Source organism: Gopherus evgoodei, chromosome 17, assembly GCF_007399415.2.
Source record: "Gopherus evgoodei ecotype Sinaloan lineage chromosome 17, rGopEvg1_v1.p, whole genome shotgun sequence".
Classification (NCBI taxonomy): Eukaryota; Metazoa; Chordata; order Testudines; family Testudinidae; genus Gopherus; species Gopherus evgoodei.
Window position 1 is genome coordinate 4,823,037 of NC_044338.1, and position 25,587 is coordinate 4,848,623.

The window sequence follows — 25,587 nt, forward strand, 5'->3', positions numbered from 1 at the left end:
TGGCGTGGGGAGAAGGTACCCTTGAACTAACCTGACCATGGGGCTATGTGCTGGGACCAGAAGAAGATGCCCTATCTCCTGACTCAGCGCGTGCCAGCAAAGCTGGCAGAGTGGAGGGTGGTGTTAGCCACCCCTGGCCTGGCTGGATAGCACACTGGGACTGGGATTGTCACAAGAGCCAGAGGTGCCCAGCTCCTAATGATTCCTCAGTTCTAAGGCCAGAAGAAGCCATTACGATCAGCTGGTCAGACCTCCTGCATAGCGCAGGCCCGGGAGCCTGCCCAGTGAGGAGGAGACCGCTGGACGTGTGGCCTGGCTGGTGTATCGCAAGCAGGCAAAATCTTGGCAACTGGACAAGGTCCTGATTGTCCCTTCCATATCCCTGACCAGGACTTTGGAATAAACTGCTCCCCTCCCCCACCCTCAGCCGGAAAAGGCTTCCCATGTGTTCCAAGAACAGGAGTACTTGTGGCACCTTAGAGACTAACACATTTGTTTGAGCATAAGCTTTTGTGGGCTACAGCCCACTTGGTTACAGGGAGCCCAGTGTCTGTTGGGTGCTAGTGGGATTTGGGTGCCAAGTCTCCTAGGATCAGATTTTTACAGGTATTTTAAAGGCCTAAATATGGTGACAGGCAGCATGGGGGTTTTTCAGAAGCTCTTGTGAAATCCCAGCTGCCTGGCTACAGCTGCAAGACAATGGGGCTGCAGGGAAATAGCCACTTGAAAGGGCAGAGGCATAACGGCACGTTCCGCAGACGCAGCTGGGTGCCACCTGCAGCCAGCAACATCCTCTGGTTCTGGCAAGCCAGAGCCGCCTCGTTATTTGAGTCGTAAAGCTGCAATAACAGATGAGGTGGGGTGGCTGTCCCATAAAGCGGGTGGCCACATGTGATTCTAGTCACCAGTGTGGGGACAGTGATAAGGCAATTGCTTCTGACATGATCCAGTGACTTTCCTTGCAACCTAATGTAATGATTGAATTGTGCACAGTTAAGTCATTATGCAAGGCCATCAGAAAACATTATGCAGGGCTGATGCCCATGTCATGAGACAGGAAGATTTAACCCCTAGAGAGGAGCCTGAATAGCCTACAGGAGACTGTCCCCACCCTGCATGCTCTGCCTTCTGATGCATTCACACCGGTGAGCGCTTGAGTGATCCAAGGGCACACGTGTGGTCAGATCAGGCACCTTGGCACACGCTCTGGAGGCCTAGAGGATTAGAGCAGGGGACTGGGAGTCAGAATTTCCCAGGTTCTGTTCCTAGCTCTGCCTTTGACTCACCTGTGTGGCCTTGAAAAAGGGGGGTGGCTTCGTTCACCTCCCTCAGAGAAGCAGCGTAGGGTGTAGCAGCGTGTAGCTCTTGGAGATCCGTGTGTCAAAGGTGCTATGGCAGAGAAAAGCGCCATTCATGCTGCCAGGTTCCTCGTCCTGGAGAAGAATAAGCAGGCATGTTTGTCTATGTGCTACTTACCTGGCCAAGCACCTGCACTACTAGGGCATGTTAACGTAAACCTGCTAGGACTCGTGCTTCCCAAACCACAGCGTGGTCCATTAGCAGAGGAACCAAGCACTGCGTGGGCGAGGGGATCTCGGAATGGGAATGCTGACACGCTGTGGTGCTGAAGGGGTTAGGGAGGCAGCAGAATCTGGTCACTGAGGAGAGTGCGCAGTCCGTGCACGGTAAAAGCGCCAGAGGAGCTGCTGGGTGAATGGAGCCTGAACAATTGGGAGGATGGTTAGCAAAACCATGTGCATGGAGTGCCCCATCCCCACTCCCAAACAGCACGTGGTGCCCAGGAAAGGTCGCGGAGGGTCTGGCTTTGCATCGCTCCAATCTGGCTCCCTCATTAATGCCCTGCAGTGGAATAATGAGTCGCAGCTTCCCTTTCATTTGTTCTGTCCAATTCCTGGAGCAGCAGGGGTCCGGGGAGTCTGATTCAGAAGCTGCGTGAGACTGTCAGCAAAGCTGGGGGTAATTATCTCCAGGGGCAACAGATCCCCCACCCCAGGGGTCTGCCTGGCACTGCTGTTTGGCTGGGAGGCTTCCCATCATCACCCCATGGTGGCTGACAGCTACAAGCAGCTGCAGTGATCCAGTGGCAGTGGGGGGGGGGGTGTATGTTTGTGAAGCCCCAGCACTGCGATTTCCTCCCTCTCTTTCGTATCAGAGGCCTCCGGCTGTTGAGAAGGGAGGGGAGAGTTTGGGGGAATAATTGAGATCTTGATTAGGGCCCTAATTAATTCAGCAAACCTGATAGTTTGCATAATACGAGCTCATTTCCCTGTGCCGGGGAAGCCTGGAAAGATTCAGTCCAAAGAATAAATCAGGCCAGTTCTTTCCCATACATAGATTTTAAAGCATAGCACGTGCTATGCAGCAGGCTGGTTTTGAGTTGGGGGTGAAAGGGAGACAGCAGCGAATGGAACCAGACACAACGCAGCAAACTTATCCCCCTGAACATTCTTCACTCCTGACCAGCAGCCCCCCGGCTGTTCCAGCCCTGGGCTCTCCCCTGCACCCGTACCTTTGCCAATGCTCCTCAGTTGTGTCCTGCAGGCACTCCTGGGATCCCTGCCAAACACCCTCGCAGCTCTGCCAAAGCACCTCCCTCCTAACCTCCACCCCATTGCTGTCCCAGCCCTGAGCACAAACTTCCCCATGTGTGGCCAGGGATGGGGAGGCTGTGTGATGTGCCGAAGTATCTGCTAAGGACAAGGCTGGGGCCAGGACACACCCTGTGGTTGTGAACTGGGAGCGAACTGGGTGTGATACTGAAGCCCTGATGTTAGAGTGAATCTTACCTCGGGGTCTGGGCAGGCGTTAGAGGGACTGGGAGCCGGACATGGAGCCTTTTAGCTGCTGGTTCCAAGTAAGAACTCAGCCGTCCCGTCACAGGCAGGTGCCTCCTTTCTGGTTTACGATTTTGGCTCCTGCTCAGTTTCCTTCCTCTTTCCTCCAGGGCCCCAGGCCAGTGACCTGCAGGGCACTCCCCTCAGTGATGCAGGGCTAAGGGAGCAGCTGGTGATTGTACGTAATCAGGACAGCACTGGCTAAAGGGAAGCTGGAGGCGAAGCAGTGATTTCTTTGCTTGCGACTCGGCATCTGTGAACTGTACACACGGCTGGTCTCTTCTACAGCCTCCGGTTCCTGCTGCTCCTTTGTCCTGTCTGCCCCCAGCCTGATCCTCTCACCCACCTCTTCTGTCTTCTCTGTTGCCTTGGACGCCTCCCATGGCAGGGATGTGTTTGTGCAGCACCTAGCACAGGGGAGGCCTCTGTAGAAACAGGCCGAGATTTTCCGAGCAGCGGTAGTTTCAGACATCCGATTCCTGTTAGATCTCAGTGGGCACTGGGCATCCCCAGCCCCTTTGAAAGTCTCACCCATAGCAAACCAAGGAGTCGTGCGTGTTTCAGGCTGCGCTGGGCGTGATGCAAGAAGCCTGCAGCCACTGGTGCAATAGTGTGTGCTGTCCAGTGCCAGTTCAGGGTGGTCCATGTGCAGAGACAGGTCGGGGATGGCAAGTGGCCTGAGATCATCAGCCAGGCTGAAAAAGCCAAAAGCCCCGTATCCCTGTGATCTCCCCCACCCTCCCTGCCATGGGTCATGGGCAGGCGGTGAGTGGTTCCCCAGTTCAGAATGATCCTCCTGCCCCCCATCCAGCTCTGTCCCACCACTTAAGCAATAATTGGATCCGCTGACCTGTAAACAGCAGGTAGCTGCTATTGCTGCTCCAGCCCAGGATCTGCTCATGTCAGAAATACAGCACGGCTGAGACGTCAACTTCCTCCTAGCTTGAACTGTGCCTATTTGGTCCTTAATACTACACCTGCCTGTACCCCCCCCCCCGAGACCTTGCCCTTCAGGGGTGCATGGACACCCAAGAGGAGCAGGGCGCACTGTGCTGCTGAACGTGTGGTGTGTTAGAGGCGGGGCCCCAAGAGCAGGTGTGCTCACCCCAGAATCTATGGCTCAGTCCCAAACTGGGTAATTACATTCTGCCTACCTGCCCACCCGTTTCAGGTCAGTTACACGGAGGCTTCCTGTCCTTATCGGAGCTGCACTACTTAGCAGCTGGTGTGTTTCACTCCAGAGGTGGCTGCATTTCAGCCAGTGCATGAAATGATTCCTGTGTATGCCAGTGTTGAGGTTTGCAAAATACTATATAAGGCATCAACTCACCAGTTTCCTGAACAGAGAAGCAGGTGGTTGTGATCTGTGGGAGGCACCAGACTTACTTGCACCTCGCTCTTGGGCTGGCCTGTTGGCACATTTCCTTTTTGTCTTGCACCTTGAGAGCCTGTGATCGTTTGTTGGGAAAGAGCTGTTATTCAGTAAAGGCGGACCCAGCTTCTTGCCCTGTGAAAGACTAATGTGTAAAGGCTGGAATGCAGCTCCCCCGCCCCTGGAGAAATGGTCTGTTTGAACGGAGTCGGAATACACCCACATGCACTCCCTGACCTCATTGCTATTCCACTCCATGCTTATAGGGTGACAGAGGGCCTGCAAGAGCCTTTTATGTGAATTCCCCAGTGGTCATTATCCTCCTTGGGGAATAGTTTACAAAAAATAGGGAAACCAAAGGCTCTCCCCCAGGGAAACCAGCCCGGTAATGTCTGGAGAAGGTACAAACCATTTGTGCACCATAAACTCAACGTGGCTAAATTTACAGAGATGTGAATTGAGATGCTTCTTTCTCTCTTGCTGTGTCAGAGAGCAGGTGCAGCATTCAGCGTTAGCACAGGATCGGCTTTAATTTCCTTCCTGCCAAAGGGATTCTGCAAACCATAATCAAAACGAAAAATAAAAAGGCCCAGGCCAGGGTCTGGGGGACCCCAACCCCAGGCATGCTGTCCGTGGAGTGCTGGCTTGGGGTGGATGGCTCTGTGACAGCCACCATCTTGTCCAACACCAGAGACTGAGCGAGGGGCCAGTGCTAAACTCATGAGACTACAGCTTGAGCTAAAGAGCCAGGCTAGCACTAGAGCTGTGCAGACCCTATCCTAGTTTGTGAACGGTGACTGGGGGTTACATCTCTGTGTGTATGTACAGTAAGCTGGGCAGGGCTGGGGCTGTCTCTAGCGTGCTCAGCACAACGGGGCCTCCATCTCTAATTGTGACCTTTAGTGCTACCATCATATTAATAACGGGAGCTGGGTAGTGCTGTGCAACCTAACACTGTAGCTCTCACCATATGTGATCAGCCCCCTCCAATGCACGGTGCTCAGTTGTAATGACATTTTGAGAGACAATTATATGGTAGTAGCAAAACCAATCTCCATAATGGCTCTGTACAGGCACTGATGCAACCTGAGAGCAGCCTAACCACTTCTAATGACATGGGAATACCTGTTGGTCATCTCGCCATTTGCACTGCAAACACTTGCCTGGCGACCTTTCTCAGTGGGGTTGCCAACTGATAGGCCCCCATCAATCCAGTCGCCCTGGTTTATCCCTTAAGGAATGCATTCTGGGGCGGGGTAAGCAGGATGGCTTTCTAACAGCGACTGATGTTTCCACTCTGAAAGGAAGAGAGACCCATAAAATAGGGGATGATGCTTGTCTGTCTCACATGGAGCTGCACGGGTTAATTATTGCAGGAGAGTTTGGAATCACTAGGTGAGGGTCTCTGGCCTGTGTGATGCCCCATTTGGCCTTAACATCTAAGGCTGAAATTTTTCAAATCCATCTGTTGGAGTTGTGCATCCAATTCTCATAGGAAATTAAGAGGAACTAGGGGACCAAACCCTATAGCTGGTTTGGAAAGTTCAGTCTGTGAATTTATGCTCAGTACCTGGAGATCCCAGCCTCAGGGCGGAAGAGGCTAAAGGAATACAAAGAAAACAGTTGTTTTAGAAATCTGCCACCCTATCACTATGACTATGATATTGGTGGGGAATACCCCACAGCTACGGTCTAACAAGAACAATAGCTTTCTGAGGGTTCGTCTACACTACAGGATTATTCCGATTTTACATAAACTGGTTTTGTAAAACAGATTGTATAAAGTCGAGTGCACGCGGCCACACTAAGCACATTAATTCGGTGGTGTGCATCCATGTACCGAGGCTAGCGTCGATTTCTGGAGAGTTGCACTGTGGGTAGCTATCCCGTAGCTATCCCATAGTTCCCTCAGTCCCCCCCCCCCCACTGGAATTCTGGATTGAGATCCCAATGCATGATGGTGCAAAAACAGTGTCGCGGGTGATTCTGGGTAAATGTCATCACCCATTCCTTCCTCCGGGAAAGCAACGGCAGACAATCATTTTGCGCCCTTTCTCCCTGGATTGCCCTGGCAGATGCCATAGCATGGCAACCGTTTTGCCTTTTGTCACTGTCACCGTATATGTACTGGATGCCACTGACAGAGGCGGTACTGCAGTGCTACACAGCAGCATTCATTTGCCTTTGCAAGGTAGCAGAGATGGTTACCAGTCGTTCTGTACCGTCTGCCGTGCCAGTGTAAATTGGCGATGAGATGATGGTTATCATTCATTCTGTACCGTCTGTTGCTGTCATGGGTGCTCCTGGCTGACCTTCGCTGAGGTCGGCTGGGGGCGCAAAGACAAAAATGGGAATGACCCCCCGGGGTCATTCCCTCCTTTATGTTGTATCTAAAAATAGAGTCAGTCCTGCCTAGAATATGGGGCAAGTGAGAACCAGTGTATCAGAGAACCAGAGAGCACAGCCACTCCGTGTCAGATCCCACAGAAATGATGAGCTACATGCCATTCTAGGGAGTGTCCCTGCAACAACTCCATCCGTTGCTTCCCTCTTCCCCCAGCCCTTCTGGGCTACCATTGCAGGGTCCTCCCATTTGTGTGATGAAGTAATAAAGAATGCAGGAATAAGAAACACTGACTTTTTAGTGAGATAAAATGAGGGGGAGGCAGCCTCCAGCTGCTATGATTGTCCAGGCAGTACAGAATCTTTTCTTTAGATATGAAAGGGGGGGGGGCTGATGGAGTTCAGCCCCCAGTTGCTATGATGAGGACGGTTACCAGCCATTCTGTACTATCTGCCGGGAATAACCGGGAGTCATTCCTATTTTTACCCAGGCGCCCCCGGCCGACCTCACCTGAGGCCAGCCAGGAGCACTCACAGGCTGATGACGAGGATGGTTACCAGTCCTACTGCACTGTACCGTCTGCCACCGGGGAAGGGAGGGGAGAGGATGCTGCTGTTCATTGCCCCAGCACCGTGTTTACCAGCAGCATGCAGTAGACATACGGTGACACTGAAAAAAGTCAAGAAACGATTTTTTCCCTTTTCTTTCACGGAGGTAGGGGGGAGTAAATTGACAAGATATACCCTGAACCACCCCGGACAATGTGTTTGACCCTACAGGCATTGGGAGCTCAGCCAAGAATGCAAATGCTTTTCGGAGACTGCGGGGACTGTGGGATAGCTGGAGTCCTCAGTCCTCCCTCCCTTCCTCCATGAGCGTCCATTTGATGCTTGGCTTTCCGTTACGCTTGTCACATAGCACTGTGCTGTGGACTCTGTATCATGGCCTGGAGATTTTTTTTCAAATGCTTTGGCATTTCATCTTCTGTAACGGAGCTCTGATAGAACAGATTTGTCTCCCCATACAGCAATCAGATCCAGTATCTCCTGTACGATCCATGCTGGAGCTCTTTTTGGATTTGGGACTGCATTGCCACCCGTGCTGATCAGAGCTCCACGCTGGGCAAACAGGAAATGAAATTCAAAAGTTCGCGGGGCTTTTCCTGTCTACCTGGCCAGGGCATCCGAGTTCAGATAGCTTTCCAGAGTGGTCACAGTGATGCACTTTGGGATACCGCCCGGAGGCCAATACCGTCGATTTGCGGTCACACTAACCCTAATCCGATATGGTAATACCGATTTCAGCGCTACTCCTCTTGTCGGGGAGGAGTACAGAAACCGGTTTAAAGAGCCCTTTATATCGATATAAAGGGCCTCGTTGTGTGGATGGGTGCAGTGTTAAATTGGTTTAACGCTGCTAAAGTTGATATAAACGCGTAGTGTAGACCAGGCCTGAGGCTCTTAATCTCATATAGCGGATGGCGCTCCTGTTCACCAGGGCACGAATACTCCTGCAGGACAAGGAAGCATTTACAGCCTATCAGCCAGAGAGAAGCTGTCGTTCTACCTTTGCTGGTGACGTGTTGTGTGGGCTTGAGATGGACAATAACACCAATGAGTCTCCTTGACTACCTTCCTGTGGGATCGGTCGGCCTTGGCAGCTTTCATTCTGTGCATGGTTCTGAGTGCTCTTGTGTCTACATGGAGACAACAGAAAGGGGAACTCTGTGCATAGATCAAGTGCTGCTTGGACAAAGATAATTGTTTCCAAGAGTGATGGGAAAACAGATGGAAAAGCAGGTATGAAGTGAGTGATACATCCTAAGAGCAGGGGGGAGGAGGGTTTGTCAGATCGCATGGGAGCCCTTGGACTGTGAGGCAGGAGAGTTTATAAGTTTCATCTTTACACTCTGTAGATAGTCATTCGCCTGGACAAGCACCGACACTCACATGGGAATTCCCAGACTGGATCAGACCAATGAGCTATCTATCCCAGCACCAAGAGAGGTCAGCACCAGCTGCTTCAGAAGAGGATGAAAGACACCCTGCAGTTCTGGGATAACCAGCCTACAAGGAGTTTCTTCCTAGCCCTGTTAGTGTTTGGATTTCCATTTCTCCACCATTTGTTGCTCTTACTGCTGGTGACAGTTCCAAAACCAGTGTTCACAAAGGTGAATCACAAATGGATCCCTGTCTGCTGAAAATCCTTGGCAAACAAATGACAGCAAATGCAGAAATCAGGAAGGTTCAAAAGCTGTTATGAGCAGACATAAAGGTGAAATTCACCGGGCTATTTATTTGCATCCCAATCTACTCACCCTGTAAGATTTGTTCCCACACAAGGGTCTGGATGATGTTTCTCCCAATAAATATTTTTTTCCCTTGGAGAATGTAATGACAGAATAGCCAAAGGGTCATTTGTAGGTGGGGTTCATTTACACTGGTGCCAGCCCACGATCATCGTTGATGGGCATCCCAGTCTTATCTCCTTCTCCCACCAGCAGTGGAAGAGGTGAGATGGAGATAGCTCAACATGGCCAACTTAGGGGAAAAGCCTCATACAAAAGGCCTCATAGCCTGGCTGGTATGTGTGAAATCAGCGTGGAGAATCCTGCCACTGTCACAAACTGCACTAATCAGCCCATTGCACAGTCTCCTCTGAAGCCAAGGGCTGAATGAGCCAAGGGAGACTGAGCTCTCCCTTCTGTCAGCCTTACAGGGAGCCCTCTAGATGGGCCTTGGGGAGTGTTGGCAGGGCAGGGTTGTGAGTGGCTCCCACTGCCTCTGGCTACAGCTACACTATGAGACTATGTTGGTGTAGCTACAGCACTCAAGGGTGTACATTTAGTGAGTGATGTAGCTATGTTGATCTAGATTATAAGTGTAGGCCTCTGTCCTGTGACTCAGTAAAATACTTTGGTTGCCAGGTCTGTCAGTTACTAAACTCACAGCACAGCAATTAATGCTAATATGTTCTGGATGGACTTTTTGTTTAAATGCAAAAGACAGAGGGGTTTGGAGAAGGAGACAAAGAAGTAAATGTTGGCAGAGCTGTTGCGATGTGACTGCATTTTGTTTTACCAGCACAGTTCCAGTGCCAGGAGTAAAGAGAACACGTTCTCTGTCTGTGTCCCAGCCAGTGTTCCCGTTATTCATGGCTTGGCTTAGCAGCAAACAGCCCTCAATGTTGTATTGCTGTTCTTACGCAGTAGGAACATAGACATGCTCATCTAGTCTAGCCCAGGGGAGGTGGGTGGATGATGAGGGGTGAAATGTTTAGAGCAAAGTGGTGAAAAGCAGAGTCCTTTATAGACAACTGAATGTGAGCCTTTGTGTTGTGCTTCCGTTCTAGCCACTACAGTGATAGGTGCATTAGAAATGCCTCCGATAGACAGATGGGGTCAGCTGCTCAGCAGTGCTCAGCACCCAGCCGCTCCCATTGTGACATTCCTGGCTAGCTTTTTAAAGAATTCCACACCCAGCATGCATCCCATGTGCTGAGCTCTTCTGCAAATCTGGCTCCTTATTCTGGTGCCTAAATGGGAGCTGAAAATCTCGCCCTCTGTGGGCACTTGTTCCCTGGATTCTTTCCCATTCACTTTGCGAATTCCATGGTCACTGGAGAGAACCCTGTCCAAAACTACCTGTGGTTGTTTCCCTGCTCTGTGGAACATCCACTTGAAGAAACAAATGCACTTTCTGCCTTTCTCTGCTTTCTTAACTAGTCACATACATTCTCAGTCTCCTGTATTTCTTCTAGGTTTTGCATTTGTGATCCCCGTTGCCTGGCTCCTTTCTTTCTATCATAGCAAAATGCAGGACAGCTGCTACCTTGTGCCACTCTAGGTCTTGCAGACAAGCCTCGCCCCAGAATGATGCGTGTGCCTGTGCTAACCTGGCAGGCTGTGCTTTTACCCTCTAGAACCTTTTCAACCAGCAGTATGTGGGCACCAATTCAGAGGCATGGCTGCTAGGGCTGAACAAAATGTAAACTGAGTTCAGTCTGGCCAGCCTATGTTTGGAAACTCCATCCTCACATAGTTGAAATTAACTGATCTCATTAAGATATGCAAATGAGGACATCATGGTAGCAGACTGCATTTCTTTACAAGCATGTTATTCCCCAGTGATTATTTTACAGCGCATCAAAATAATGTACATGCAAACCTGCCTTGTATAATTTAATCCTCTTTTCTTGCTCTTTTTAACCTTCACATTTAATGGATGCTAATTTATTTAAAAGGAGGAGAGGGGAAAACAAAGTTCACCAGATTCCCTGGGCTTGGGATTTTTATTACAGGTGGGAGTTGAAGTGCCTACATGATTTAGAAGCCCACGTGCCAATGAAAATCCATGGGGATTTGTGCTCCTAATCCCCTGTAGCAGAATGAGAAGTGTTATCAAAGTTATGCCAGAATCCGAACACACGCTTCTCTCCTTCTCCCCTAGTGGCTAATGCAGAAGGAGCTGATCAGATGTGTCCATGGGGGGTGAGTTTGCAGTCTCAGTCTATGGCCTTGCCTACACTGGAGTTTGGCAGGGTTTTATTGCTCTAGCACCTAGGAAACCTAGTTATGGACCAGGGTCCCATTATGCTAGGGGCTGGACAAACCGGACAACGAGGCAGTCTCTGCCCCAGACAGCTTTCAGTCTAACTATACCTGTACCACCGAAACCCTGTGTGTAGAGAATTTGCACTGGTGACTGTGCTAGAATCAAGGGTCAGTTGCCATGGTACTAATTGTGGTTTAGAAAGATTTTTCCTGTAATGGGGGCAAAGTCCCAGTGTAGGCAAGGCCTGTCTAATCCAGGCGCATGTGAGTCCAGCTGTCGCTTAGCTACAGACACAGCAGTTCATTATGTCTCCAAATAGAGCTGTTCCTCTCCAAGGCAGGCAGATGAGGATGGGATGCCCACTAACTATCCGGAACTCTTCCTGCAGCACGATCCCATTAGCCCATTAAATGGCTTTATTCTCCAGGCCAGCTGTGTGCAGGTCTGACAGTCCAGATGAAGCCATTACGTGCTGTTCCCTCTTTTCTTCTCGAGTGTGATTAATGCTGTACTTTAGCAAGGTGGGGTGGCTGTCTTCAAATAAGCAGAGCTTCGAGTGTTGCTAATAAATGGGGTTGAGCAGGCTGTACCATGTGTGTTGCCTGCTTTATGCAATACTTCCTGCCCTGGTACCTTGGTGTGGCCAGGACTCTGTTGTTGTTTTTCTGTATTCTGATAGTGTGTTTAGGCCTCTGGGAGGTGGGGGGCCCCATGGTGCCAGGCACTGTACAAACACAGACTAGATGACAGTTCTAGCAAGACAAGACTTGCGTGTCCTGTGAGAGATGTAGACAAGCAACAAAATAAACAACCCACCAACATTTTTCTTCCGGGTTAGTTTCCCCCATGGAGAGTGTGTGTGAGAATTAGCCAGTCCAATAGCAGGGTTGGCTGGCAGTGATTAGTGCTGGGTATTAGGTCAGTAAAAAGCAATACTACAGCCATCCCCCAGTACCTGGCAGGCTCGCTCCAGAAAAGTGCTACAAGTTAGGCCAAGCCTGTGGAAGCTTTCTAAGCACAGGTCTGCACAGTGCTTTACCAGGCAAGATGTAGACTTTTCCTTCCCACCCCATCCCAGATGTCAGTGCTGCATGCGGAGGTGGGAGCTGTTATTATTTCTGCTGTAAGTGCAGACAAGCCCTGAGACCTGTCCCATTTCAGCAACAACAGGACCACTGGCAGGACAGTGTCAAGGAAGTTAGTGTTTTACACTTCAATACAGCACAAAGTATTAAATAAATGTCTGCATTACTCCCTTTATTTCTGTATCAATGAAATGGCAGTTCAGCCTGTCCAATGCTTTCAGATACTTGGGCGTGCGATAAACAGGTTTCCCACACTATTTGGATAAACAGAGATGTACCGTAAATCCACTAGATAGCCACTATCAAACCTCTTATCTCAGAGACAGGGACCACACCTCCATGGCACGTTCTGTGGCTGCTCTTTCTCATGGTTTGCAGTTCCCCACAGACAGAGACCTGTGGGCATCAACCTTCAGTTGCCACAGGGAGATCTCAGTAAAGATTTCAAAGCTGCCTCATTGGTGGGGGCCACCCCATCCCTCAGGTGGTAGGGCTCACAGGGAATGGGGGGTATTGAGATGCCTATTGCTCCCTGTGCCACTTCAGTGGGGCACAAGGATGAACACAGGGCCACCAAGAGGCTCCAGAATGGCTCCTCACTTTCTGCCTCATCCCTTCTCCCTGTTCCTCTTCTTTCTTCCCTCTGTTTAGTGCCCCCCACCGACTATAATTGTAGCTCTAATTCCCCCCCCCCCCCCCGTGCTCCTGACATTCAGAGTTGGCTCTGTTTCAGGAGGCAGCTGCTGCTTAACCAGTCAGCCCAGCTGCCTATTGGCAGACTGTGAAGTGGCCTCCAGGTCAAACATTTGGGCCAGGCTGGATCTTACCACAGTGGGTTGCCCATCCCTGATGCAAATCTTGTGGCAAAGGAGCCCAGTTCTAGTGCACAAGCTGTTCAAACCATCTCTCACCCCAGCCCTTTACTGCACTATTAACCATCGAGCCTATAGTCCCAAACTGGTTTCAGAAGTGATTTGCTGAACGGGTTACCCGCTCCTCTTTTCACCCTGGATCTGATCAGATATTTCTTCCTAGTGCTCTGTTGCAGCTAAGCTTGGTAACATATTGAAGCAGAGTGAGCAGGGCTTCAATTGCCAGCTCTTTGCTGGAGATTTTGCCGCACTGTAACACACCGCATGTCCTTTGCAGGAACACACAAGTGCTTTGCTTGCTGACAGATGCCATCTGAATAGGAATCTTTTCCCATTCCAGAGATCTTGCTGTCTGGCTCCTGGCACTGATCCCGCCAGCCTCAGACTGGGTGTTTTGACGTTGATTGAAAGTGACCATGCCATGAACTAGCATGAATGAAAAATTCTTTTTTATTTGATCCCCCTAGCATGACTGCAGTTTATTGGAGGGTTGGGCGGATGGGGAGAAAACACTCACCAGCTGTGAAGAGCAGAACGTGAATGCAGTCTTCTCCAAACTCAGAGCCATTCCTCCAGGCACACCAGTGGAAGGACCAACTAGTGACCCACTGCATTAGCTGCCTTCGGTAGGATCTTCAGTTTGGTTTATAAGGTGACTGGCTTTCAAGCACAGCAGCAGCAGCATTCCTGGTAACACTCCTTGTCCTAAGAACACCAGTCCCTCTCCTTCAACAGAATGCCCCCAACATGCTCCCTTGAGTCCCCGGCACAGTGATGTAATTGGTCCCCTAAAGACTGGGCAGCAGCAGCAGCTGAACAAAGGGGGAAAAGTTTCCACTATCAGACCAGTGGATACAGTGTATGGCATGTGCGTGCATCCATCCAGGCACCCCTGCCAAAAGCTGTGTCATCAGGGGAGTCATATTCAGGGACTATTGAGAGCTCTAGGAGGTGGTTAGTAGGCAGAGGCCTTTGGAGCAGACCTGGCAAACCTTCTGCAAAGAGTAATTAGGGGCCTAATCAGTTTTTGCTTCTAAGTGATTTTTCCCATGTTGGAAGTATGTGAGAGCAAGTTGTGGGTCCCCTGATGAGTAAGGGCTGTGGCGGCTCTCAGGGGGCCTGCAAGGGGCTCCCAGGGCCATAACCAACCAGGACATCAGGGATCTGGCAAAACGAATACACTGCCAAGATGATACGATGTTGGCTCTGAGAGCCAGTAGGCTTGTCAGGGGCAGAAGCCATTTCAGATGCAGGGTGGTTTTTTGTTGTTGTTTTTTTCTCCGAGAGAAATAAAATCAGTGAGAGTTTTTAGTTTCAAGAGTTATGATTCTTCAGGACCAGACTTCTGGAAGAGTGAAGTGCTAGGTGTAGCCAGAGAAGTGCACATATAAAATGGCACCTCCTAACTGAGCAGATCAACTCCTTATGGGGCTGAATCTAGACCTGGCTCCAACAGGCTGCTGCGGAAATGTCTAGGAACATGGGAATTGCCAGACAGCGTCAAATCCAAGGCCCAGCTAATCCAGTTTCCTGACGCAGCCAGTGGCCAACACCAGATGCTTCAGAAGAAGGTATAAGAATGCTGCAGTGGGCACATGGGGACATCTGCCCTCATTTAAATCCGTTCCCTCATAGTTAGAAATTGGCCTTTGCCTTGAGGCATGGGGGTTTTATATCTGAACATAGCAAAGGAGGCCAGAAAGAAATCTCCTAGTGCAGGGGCAATGTGCGTCCCAGGGGGTGTGCAGGGACAGAAGGGGCATGTCTGGAGCACTGAGCACTACAGGGATTTTGTATAGGCATCCCAAGAGAGTGGAGGCTGCTCTTATGCTTTGGGTCTAGCAGTTAAGCACATACTTCAGTGCTTTGCTGAACTGGGGTTCAGTTGGAGTGCACCTGGTTTCAGGAGAAGAGTGCTGCTTTATTCAGGCTGGCAGGTAAAACCAAGATTTGAAGCTGTTTTGCTGTGTGGATCATGTCTTTGTACTACTGGAAAAGGAGCTCAACTTTTCCTCTGCATGTGGGCTGTGCGTTCACCTAACCTGCTGCTTACTTGGAACAACTGCTAGTTTCTTCCCCACCTCAAGTATCCTGTTCACTTAGCATGTGCTCATGGTCAGCAGTAAACAACAATTCAAAAGGCAATTACACAGCTAAGAAGAACTAAGGAAAACGTATTCTTTCTTCTGAAATCAATCTCTCTTAACAGCAGCCTGGAAACCTCCAGCTACTTTATGAGCGGGAAGGTTGAGTGTGGGTTTGGTTTTTTTTTAAGACAGTCTATTCTGTGAAAGGCCCTGTATTGCAGGTGTGTTTTGTACCAGTCCTGTGACAGTTCTGATTTTGTTTCTTGTTGCTGCTTCAGCTTTTGCTGGTTTCTCCGCTGTGCTTGTCCTGCCAGCCTCAATTTTAAATCCGTTTGTGTGAGAGAGAAGAACGCCCAGAGCTCGACATTTGAGGCTTCGTGGCAGTGAACTGGCTGTTGTGTTCATAGTAGACTAGTTATTAATAAGTCAGATGTGTTGACACTGAGCAATGACTGAGACAATCGGATTCAATCTTGTCATATGGTTTTATCCCACAAAGGAAGTTTGCTTTGTTCCACAAGGTGGTCTTGTTCTTAAAATCCCTTCTCAGAATGCGGTTTGTTAATCTCCTTGGCTTTGCTTTCTTTTTTTTCTATAACTTTTTAATATATAGACAAAGACAAACAAACTATACATCAACTTCTCATAACACATAAACTTCTTATATTGGAGCATCTTTTCTAGCCCTTTCCCCATATGAGTTGAGCTGAGGGGTTCCTAAAAAGGCTGCTCAGTTGTGACCGCTGCCGCCAAAAATCCCCCCATCCCAGTTCAGGGGCATATAGACTCATAGGTCAGAAGGGACCAATATGATCATCTAGTCTGACCTCCTGCACAAGGCAGGCCACAGAACCCTACCCATCCACTTTTATAACAACCCCTAACCCAGGACTGAGTTATTGAAATCCTCAAAATTGGTTTGAAGACCTCAAGCTGCAGAGAATCCACCAGCAAGCGACTTATGCCCCATGCTGCAGGGGAAGGTGAAAAACCTCCAGGGCCCTTGCCAATCCGCCCTGGAGGAAAATTCCTTCCTGACCCCAAATATGGCGATCAGCTAAACCCTGAGCATGTGGGCAAGACTCACCAGCCAGCACCCAAGAAGGAATTCTCTGCAGTAACTCAGTTCCCATCCCATCCAACATCTCCCCGCAGACCATTGAGCAGACTTATCTGGTGATAATCCAAGATCAATTGCCCAAATTAAACTATCCTATCATAACATCACCTCCATATACTTATCAAGCTTAGTCTTAAAGCCAGAAAAGTCTTTTGCCCCCACTACTTCCCTCGGAAGGCTGTTCCAGAACTTCACTCCCCTAATGGTTAAAAACCTTCGTCTGATTTCAAGTCTAAACTTCCTTATATCCAGTTTGTACCCATTCGTCCTTGTGCCTACATTAGTACTAAACTTAAATAATTCCTCTCCCTCCCTAACGTTAACCCCCCTGATATATTTATATAGAGCAAGCATATCCCCCCGCAGCCTTCTTTTGGCCAGGCTAAACAAGCCAAGCTCTTTGAGTCTCCTTTCATAAGGCAGGTTTTCCATTCCTCGGATCATCCTAGTAGCCCGTCTCTGGACCTGTTCCAGTTTGAATTCATCCTTCTTGAACATGGGACACCAGAACTGCACACAATATTCCAGATGGGGTCTCACCAGCGCCTTATATAACGGTACTAACACCTCTTTATCCTTGCTGGAAATACCTCGCCTGATGCATCCTAAAATCGCATTTGCTTTTTTAACAGCCATATCCCATTGGCGGCTCATAGTCATCCTGTTATCAACCAATACCCCAAGGTCCTTCTCCTCTGTCGCTTCCAACTGATGCGTCCCCAACATATATCTAAAATTCTTATTATTAATCCCTAAGTGCATGACCTTGCACTTTTCACTATTGTATTTCATCCTATTACTATTACTCCAGTTTACAAGGTGGTTCAGATCTTCCTGAATAGTATCCCTGTCCTTCTCCGTGTTAGCAATACCCCCCAGCTTTGTGTCATCCGCAAACTTTATTAGCACATTTCTGCTCTTTGTGCCAAGGTCAGTAATAAAAAGGTTAAATAAGATCGGTCCCAAAACCGATCCTTGAGGGACTCCACTAGTGACCTCCTTCCAGCCTGACAGTTCACCCTTCAATACGACCCGCTGGAGTCTCCCCTTTAACCAGTTCCTTATCCACCTTACAACTTTCATATTCATCCCCATCTTTTCCAATTTAACTAACAGTTCCCCATGTGGAACTGTGTCAAACGCCTTACTGAAATCTAGGTAAATTATATCTACCACATTTCCTTTATCTAAGTAATCCGTCACCTTCTCAAAGAAGGAGATTAGATTGGTTTGGCACGATCTACCTTTAGTAAATCCATGTTGCAATTCGTCCCAATTACCATTGACCTCTATGTCCTTAACTACTTTCTCCCTTAAAATTTTTTCCAAGATCTTACATACTACAGACGTCAAGCTAACAGGCCTATAATTACCCGGATCACTTTTATTCCCTTTCTTAAAAATAGGAACTACGTTAGCAATCCTCCAGTCATACGGCACAACCCCCGAGTTTATCGATTGCTTAAAAATTCTCACTAACGGGCTCGCAATTTCACGCGCCAGTTCCTTTAATATCCTGGAGATTGTCCGGGCCCTCCGATTTTGTCCCATTAAGCTGTTCAAGTTTGGCCTCTACCTCAGTTGCGGTAATATCCACCTCCATATCCACATTCCCACTTATCATCCCTCCATCATCGCTAAACTCCTCACTAGTCTTAGTAAAAACTGAGGCAAAGTACTTATTTAGATATTGGGCCATGCCTAGGTTGTCCTTAACCTCCATTCCATCCTCAGTGTATAGCGGCCCCACTTCTTCTTTCTTTGTTTTCTTCTTATTTATGTGGCTGTAGAACCTTTTACTATTGGTTTTGATTCCCTTTGCAAGGTCCAGTTCAATGCGGCTTTTAGCCTTCCTCACTTTATCCCTACATGTTCTGACCTCACCAAGGTAGCTTCCCTTGCTAATCCTGCCTTTCTTCCACTCCCTGTAAGCTTTCTGCTTTTTCCTAATCCCCTCTCTGAGTTGCTTGCTCATCCAGCTTGGCCTACAACTCCTGCCCATGTTTTTTTTCCCCTTTCTTGGGATGCAGGCTTCCGACAATTTCCGCAGCTGCGACTTAAAGTAATTCCAGGCCTCCTCTGCATTTAAATCCACAAGTTCCTCCGTCCAATCCACTTCTCTAACTAATTTCCTTAACTCTTTAAAATTAGCCCTCGAGAAATTGAAAACCCTAATCCCAGATCTACATTTGTTTATCCTTCCATCTAGTTTGAACTGAATCAGCTCATGATTGGTGGTAGGGGATAACCAAGGTTATCCCCTACCACCATTTCTTCTATGAGGTCCTCACTGCTCACCAAAACCAAATCTAAAATGGCATCCCCTCTCGTAGGTACTTCAACTACTTCATGAAGAAATCCATCCGCTATCACATCCAGAAAAATATGACCCCTATTATTCTTGCAAGCACTCGTCCTCCAGTCTATAACCGGGAAGTTGAAGTCTCTCATAATCACACATTTCCCCTTTGTGTTTACTTCATTAAAGACATTAAAGAGGTCTCTATCCATATCCCAATCAGATCCCGGCGGTCTATAGCACACCCCAGCACTATCTCAGGGGAAGCTCTAGTTGTTTTTTTACCCAGTGTGATTTTTGCCCAGACAGACTCTGTCTTATCCATTCCATTGCTTCTTATTTCATTACAGTTAATCTCCTCATTGATATACAAGGCTACTCCACCACCTTTGCCTTTCTTCCTGTCTTTTCTAAACAGCACATAGCCTTCAATACCTGTACTCCAGTCATGAGTACTATTCCACCAGGTTTCAGTTATCCCTATAATATCCGGTTTCATCTTGTGGTCACTGCCTGCGCATGTGTCCGTGAGTAGGGACTCCTGGTGATCACGTCACCTCACCCATCTCTGCAGGACTTTTATGGGTGGAGGTGGGGAAAAAAATCTTCCTGCGAGAGAAGCCTGCGCGTGAGTAGTTTAATATGGGGGAGCCGTTGCACATCACCAGCCATACAAATCTTGGCGGAAATGGCGCCTGTGGCTGGTGATAAGGAGGTCCAAGAAGACAGGGGGAGGGGGGTTCTTTTCTGTGGTAGCCTTCGTCCATCTTTGCAGCTGTTGAGAGGCGATTCTGCTTCATCCGCCTGCTCTGCCGTTGGGGTCTTATACTGGGTTGTGTTGTGTTGGGATGCACTTTGTCTGGTACCTCGCCTTTGACCTTATCACCATGGGTTACCCCACCAGGAGTACAGGACTCCTGATGGCATTGCACTTAGGGTCTTAAGTATACATACACAAGCTTCTCCACCATGTCAAGGTGGCAGCCCAAGGAGAAGGCTATCCCACCATACCTGACAGGATAACCACATCCAGAGGGATCACTCCCAATGTGGTCAAAAAACAAAAATGTTTCTTGCAACGTGGAATGTCCATACCCTACTAGACAACTCAAAAAGTGAAAGACTTGAACACAGAACTGCAGTTGTCACCTGAGAACTCTCAAGGTACATCATCAACATCGCTGCTCTCGGCAAGACAAGACATGCAGCTGAAGGTCACTTGAGGGAAGAGGATGGTGGTTACACTTTCTTCTGGAGCTACGCCTCTTGTGGAGGTGGGTTTTTTTAGAGCACTGGGAAAGCTCAGCGCTGTGCCACGACCACACAAGCCACGTTAAAGCACTGCCACGGCAGCACTTTAACATTTCCAGTGTAGACTAGCCCTAAGAGAATTAAGACATGTTGCCTCAGCATTTATTTCAGCACTTTCTGGAGAGGAGGTAGGGTGGGTGTATTGTGTGTATGTATGCACAACTCTCTCCCAACCCCTGCAAAGGGCTTTCACATGTTTAGTGCATCATCAAGTCTGCATCTCACTCCCTTCTGAGTGTGATCCTACCCAGGTAATGATGTCATTTATTCATCAAAGGGAGATCAGTGCGCTCCCTGCTCCCTACTTAATTAGTGTCTCCCTGGCAAACTGTCTTGTTTTTCTTTGTAATAGCCATGCCATTCGCACGGTGGCTCTCCTTGCCAAACCCTTTCCAGCTGTGACAACTAAAAGCAATTAAAGGAGAACATGTAGAGCAGAGATGCCAATTTCATAAGTCAGTGGCATGTGATATATATGTAGCTTTCTCATTCCTCAGGGCAGATTCCAGTGGGACAGAGTAGATTTATTTCCGTGATGTTTTACCTTCCACTGTCTAATTGATAAATATTCTGGGCTGCAGGATTTTGTTCCTCTGAAAATGTACTTTGATACAGGATACCTGAAATAGTCTTTGGGCTAACTTTTCACCTAGATGTATTAGCAGGAGTGTTGTAAGCAAGAATGAAGAGTTATTCTTCCACTTTACTCCCTGAGGATAAGACCTCGCCTCATTGTTTCCAGTTTTGGGTACATTTCAGGAGAGATGTAGACAAATTGATGAAAGTCCAGAGAAGATCAACAAAAATGATTAAAGATCTAGAAAACATGACCTATGAGGAAAGGTTGAAAACATTTGGTTTGTTTAATCTGGGGAAGAGAAGACTAAGGGGGACAACAGTTTTCAAGTACATACAAGGTCGTTACAAAGAGGAGGGTGACAAATTGTTCTCGTTAGCCTCTAAGAAGAGGACAAGAAGCAATGGGCTTAAACTGCAGCAAGGGATGTTCAAGTTGGACAACAGGAAAACCCTTCTACCTGTCAGGGTTGTTAAACACTGGAATAAATTGCCTAGGGAGATTGTGGAATCTCCATCATTGGAGATTAAGAACAGGTTAGACAATCACCTGTCAAGAATGGTCTAGTTATTACATAGTCCTGCCTGGAGTGCAGGGGACTGGACTAGATGGTCTATTGAGGTAAATTCCAGTCCTACATTTTGATGTAGATGAGCCCTTACTTCTAAATAACATGTACTCTTCTGAAAACTCCCTCTCAGCGCTGTTTCTTAGGCCTGATCTGCACTTAAAAGTTTTGCCAGCATAGCCATGTCAGCTGGGAGTGTGAAAAAAATCACTTCCCTAGGTGACATAACTATGCCAGCAAAACCCCCAGTGCAGACTGTTATATCAGCAAAAATGTCCTTTTGCCAGAATATTTTATTTCATTCAGGGAACTGGTATAAGCTATACCAGCACAATAACTCTTTAGCTGGTAATAGCTCTCTCTCCACTAGGAGAACTGGCTGGTATAGCTGTATCAGTATATCTGTACCGTACCCTTTCTTGTGTAGACCAGGCTTGAGACAGTGATATTCCAAGGAGCTTCCCAAACCATAAAACTATCATATCAAGACTCAGATCCAGAGAAGCAGAGAGCTTTTCCCGCATAGTAAATGGAGCAGAGGAAATATGTGCATGGCATAGAGCAACCCAATATTAAAATATTGTCTGAGTGCCATGCAATATTTGTGTGCTGCTGCTTTCCCCTTTGGAATAAGAGTCAGGCTATAAATACAGCTGATGGGGAAAACAGCCCTCAGCTTTGGTAGCCTTTCTAATAAATCATGGGGGAAGTGGCTGCCCAATTTGGGTTCTATTTCAGTTTTAAATCTGTATCTTTCTCAATGTGATTTGACCTCCCCTTTCAAGTACAACTTGATTAGTGCCTGACTGATCTATTCCCCTGCTGGGGCTTCTCAGATTGTATGTTGTCTCTTATCAACTGTGCACAGGTTGTACAGGTGCAGGGACTGCGGACCACGGATAAGTTGGCTTAACTTTCGATTCCACTGTGGAGTTCGGTCACTGAATTTCCACCGACAAGTGCTGGGATGGCCATGCATGCTGTGCTGGTTAGTGCCCATGTGCTGATCCCCATCAGAGGGTGGGCTCTCCCTCCCCAAAACACACTTCCATTACTGGAAGACCCAAAGAGCTGTTTTAAAGTGATGTGACACTCAAAACAAGGCTCCTGCTGATAGAATTGTATGGCCTGAAGCTCAGAGGTCTGACAAAAATGCCCACACATCCAGTGCTAAAAGTATCTTTGTGCCATTTCCTATCCCTGGCGGCTGCATCCCTGTAGCAGCAGGCAGAGTCTTTGTGGACTGGAAACCAGATGAAGCCTTTTGCACAGGAGGGACTATACCCTGCTCCTTAGCTGGGATGCACACACCTCTTCTCTTGCTGTCTGCTGTGGGGCACCTGTGCCAGTGGTAGGTCTGACTCCAATGGGGGATGCTGGAAGTGGTGGCCAGTAAGTCCCTCGGCCCACGCCGCTTCCAGCAGCTCCCATTGGCCTGGAGCAGCAAACCGCGGACCTGCAGACGGGGCAGGTAAACAAACCGGACCGGCCTGCCAGGGGCTTTCCCTACACAAGCGGTGACCCCAGTTTGAGAAACACTGTGCTAACACAAACAGTAGATTATGGCTTCAGGGCATGACTAAGAAGCAGGAGCTGTTAGAAAAGTATGCTGTTTTTATGTATAAAACCTAAATACGAGTGAGATACAGAAAACAGGAGAGGAAAACAGAACTGATTTTAAAGGCCCAGTGTCAACTTGAACTATGTTTAACTTTTCGTGAATCTTAGGAGATTTCAGGCTCAACACCTTCCCTTACAATTTTATTTTTCTTTGCTGTGTATAACACACGAACAGCAGAGCAAACTGGACACACGCAAGTACTGTCCAGCATATTTGTTCCTGCCACTATATTTAAAACAGGGCTTTGGAGCGGAACGCAGAGCTGGAGCATGGAGCAGCTCCGGGAGCAATGGAGCTGCAGGTTTTTGCCTGGAGCCTGAGTGGAGCCGGAGCACAGCACCAAAGCCCTGATTTAAAAGTGAGATGAGGTGTACTTATAACATTAGTGAGTAAAAAACAGTTCAGGCAGAAACGTGGCTTTTTTTAAAGTTAGTATTTCTTTAGAAGGCATCATGACCTAGTGGACATTGCACTGAACTGGGAGTAGGAACCCAACTTAAGATTTTTGAATGCTTGGGGGTGGCAGTACTGATGTCTTCTCTCTCTTCCACAAATGTTCTTTGTATTTCAGCAAGGATCTAGATTTGTGCCACTGGACGTGGACTCTACTCTAGAGTCTTTGATGCATGGCTAACTGGGATTTAAGGCAGCATTTCTGGGGGCAGGAATTATTCAGAGCATACTTGTGCAGTGCATGCAGTTCTAGTGGCCTCTAGGGACTGGAGTGTGGTATAACCATTGCACTATGACAAGGTGTAGAACAGATTTAAAAAATTTATTAAAGTTAATATTTAAAATCAATTTTACACAAGTTAAGATGGAAGGTACTGTACGTCTGGGGTCAGGCTTGGGTTATGGGGTTATGAACAGCTGCTCAGCATGAGTTCAAGCAGTGCCTTTTTTTAATGCCAGAGGCCAATATGCTACTTTCCACTGCTGCAGTGACTTTCACTCAAGGCTCTCAAAGAACTTTAACCAAGGTAAGTAAGAAATAATACCTCCGTTTTACAAAATAGGAAGCCATAGCTCAAGGCAGGCCAGTAGTTTACCTGTGGTCACAGAGCAAGTCACCAGCAAAGCTGGGAATACAACTCAACTGACTGCGGGAACAACTTAGGTCAAACTTGTAAAAAAGAGATGCTGACTTTTAGCTAGATGGCTGTGTGTTCTGACCAAGTTTTTTATTATAATTACAGCTACTTGAAACCAGATGAGGACAAGAAATCAAAGCATAAGACAGCAGTGAAAAAGAAAACACTAAACCCTGAATTCAATGAGGTATTTTTGCACCACACTGTATTTGATAGCTGCTAAAATGCCGCTCTCTTTAATGAGCGCCTCATACATCAAGATGATAGGCCTATAAATTGCATCAGTTTTCCCGGCTGCGGGACATCCAATCATATTTTGTCTCTGCTTGCCTTTCTAAATACTTCTATTGCAATCTGAGCAGTGAATAAACACCCTTCCTCTAGCACTCGTGGCTGGGATCCTTGCATCCTGCCCCGCCCCCCCCCCAAGCAGTGTAGAGGCACCTTGTCCCCATCACAGTTATGGAAGTAGACACCAGTCTGGTTTGTGCAGTTGTATTTTTCACATGAGCTCGGTGGTTATCTAGCCTGGCTCATGCTAGTACAGCCAGATGCACAGCTTTTGCTTTATCTGCTTTGGTACTTCTATGGCCCCCACCTCCATCACATCCAAACACCTGACCATCTTTAAGGGATTGATCCTCCTCACTTCTGTGAGGTAGAGAAGTGCCACCAATCTTCTTTTTACATCCTGGAAACAGGCCCAGAGCCTCAGTGTTATTTAGGTGTCTAACAGCAGGTCAGGGCTTGAGGGACTTGTCCACGATCATGCAGGAAGGCTATAGTAGAGCAGGGAATTGAGCTCCAGTCTCCCAAGTTCCAGGCTTGTGCACTAACCACTGGGAAATCCTTCCTCATTCACCTACTTCTGTTAATACAGGCGAAAAAGAAACCTTGCTTGCACCACTTGCTAGGTCTCTCCGTGGTAGGACCATCTGAAAAGGGTGTCAGTCATATACAATTAAAGCCCTCTCCTCAATCACCTGCTACCCAGAGCATAAGCATTAGCTCATGATTCACCTCCCTTTGCATATGTTTCATCATTGTTAAATGAGAATTTCCCTGGCCCAGAAAACAAATGACAACAAGGGACTTATGCAGTGATCCCAGTAAATAGATCCAATTCTTTATGCACTAGCTCCTCAGAGCCAACTGCTCCTTTGTTCCACCCAGCTGACATGCTCTGCAAGCCACTCAGTCAGGCCTATTGAATAGCACCTTCAAACCTTCCTTGTTGCTGTAGCTTACAAGCATTTTCTGTGAAACATTGTGATCCTTGCACTGAGGATGCTCTATAAAACCACACTGCACTGTGCTAGCATAGCTAGAGTTTTAGGGATGACATGCTGCCTCCTGAATTCAGTTTTTCTCCCCAACAGGAATTTTGTTATGAAATAAAGCATGGTGACCTGGCAAAGAAGACCTTAGAAGTCACTGTGTGGGATTATGATATTGGAAAATCAAATGATTTTATTGGTAAGCAAGATACACTTGAAGTAAGTTTAAAGCTGCTGTGGGCATGTGCCCTTTCACATTAATCAACTAAGGGCTTGTCTATACGACCACTTAGCTTGCGGCAAGCGGAGGTAGAAATCTAGCACACACTAGCCTGCCCACATGGACCCTGCTGCCACACACACAAATTCTGTTGTGCACTTTGCTACCTTGCTTTGAAATGGGACTAGATTAAAGTGCCCCAGTGAATTTGTGTGGCAGGCAGGTATAATTCCCACACACTAAGCATTCAGGTAGACAAGCCCTTACACTCAGCTCTGGCTTCCCACTCTCCTGTAGGACAAGCCCGTCTCCACTCCACCTTGATTTTCAAAGCC

General features: G+C 48.0%; 2 protein-coding genes across 2 annotated transcripts in view; one reads left to right on the forward strand and one right to left on the reverse strand.

Moving 5' to 3' along the window:
- Positions 1–25,587, forward strand: part of DOC2B (double C2 domain beta) — a 142,114-nt gene that overhangs the window by 111,488 nt on the left and 5,039 nt on the right. Inside the window, exons 7-8 of the mRNA XM_030536656.1 lie at positions 23,861–23,942; positions 25,135–25,231. Coding sequence (XP_030392516.1) covers positions 23,861–23,942; positions 25,135–25,231 — 179 coding nt within the window. The remainder of the gene's footprint in view (positions 1–23,860; positions 23,943–25,134; positions 25,232–25,587) is intronic.
- TEX14 (testis expressed 14, intercellular bridge forming factor) overlaps positions 23,956–25,587 on the reverse strand; it is a 99,028-nt gene continuing 97,396 nt past the window's right edge. Inside the window, exon 39 of the mRNA XM_030536655.1 lies at positions 23,956–24,690. The gene's annotated coding sequence lies outside the window, so the exon portion shown is untranslated. The remainder of the gene's footprint in view (positions 24,691–25,587) is intronic.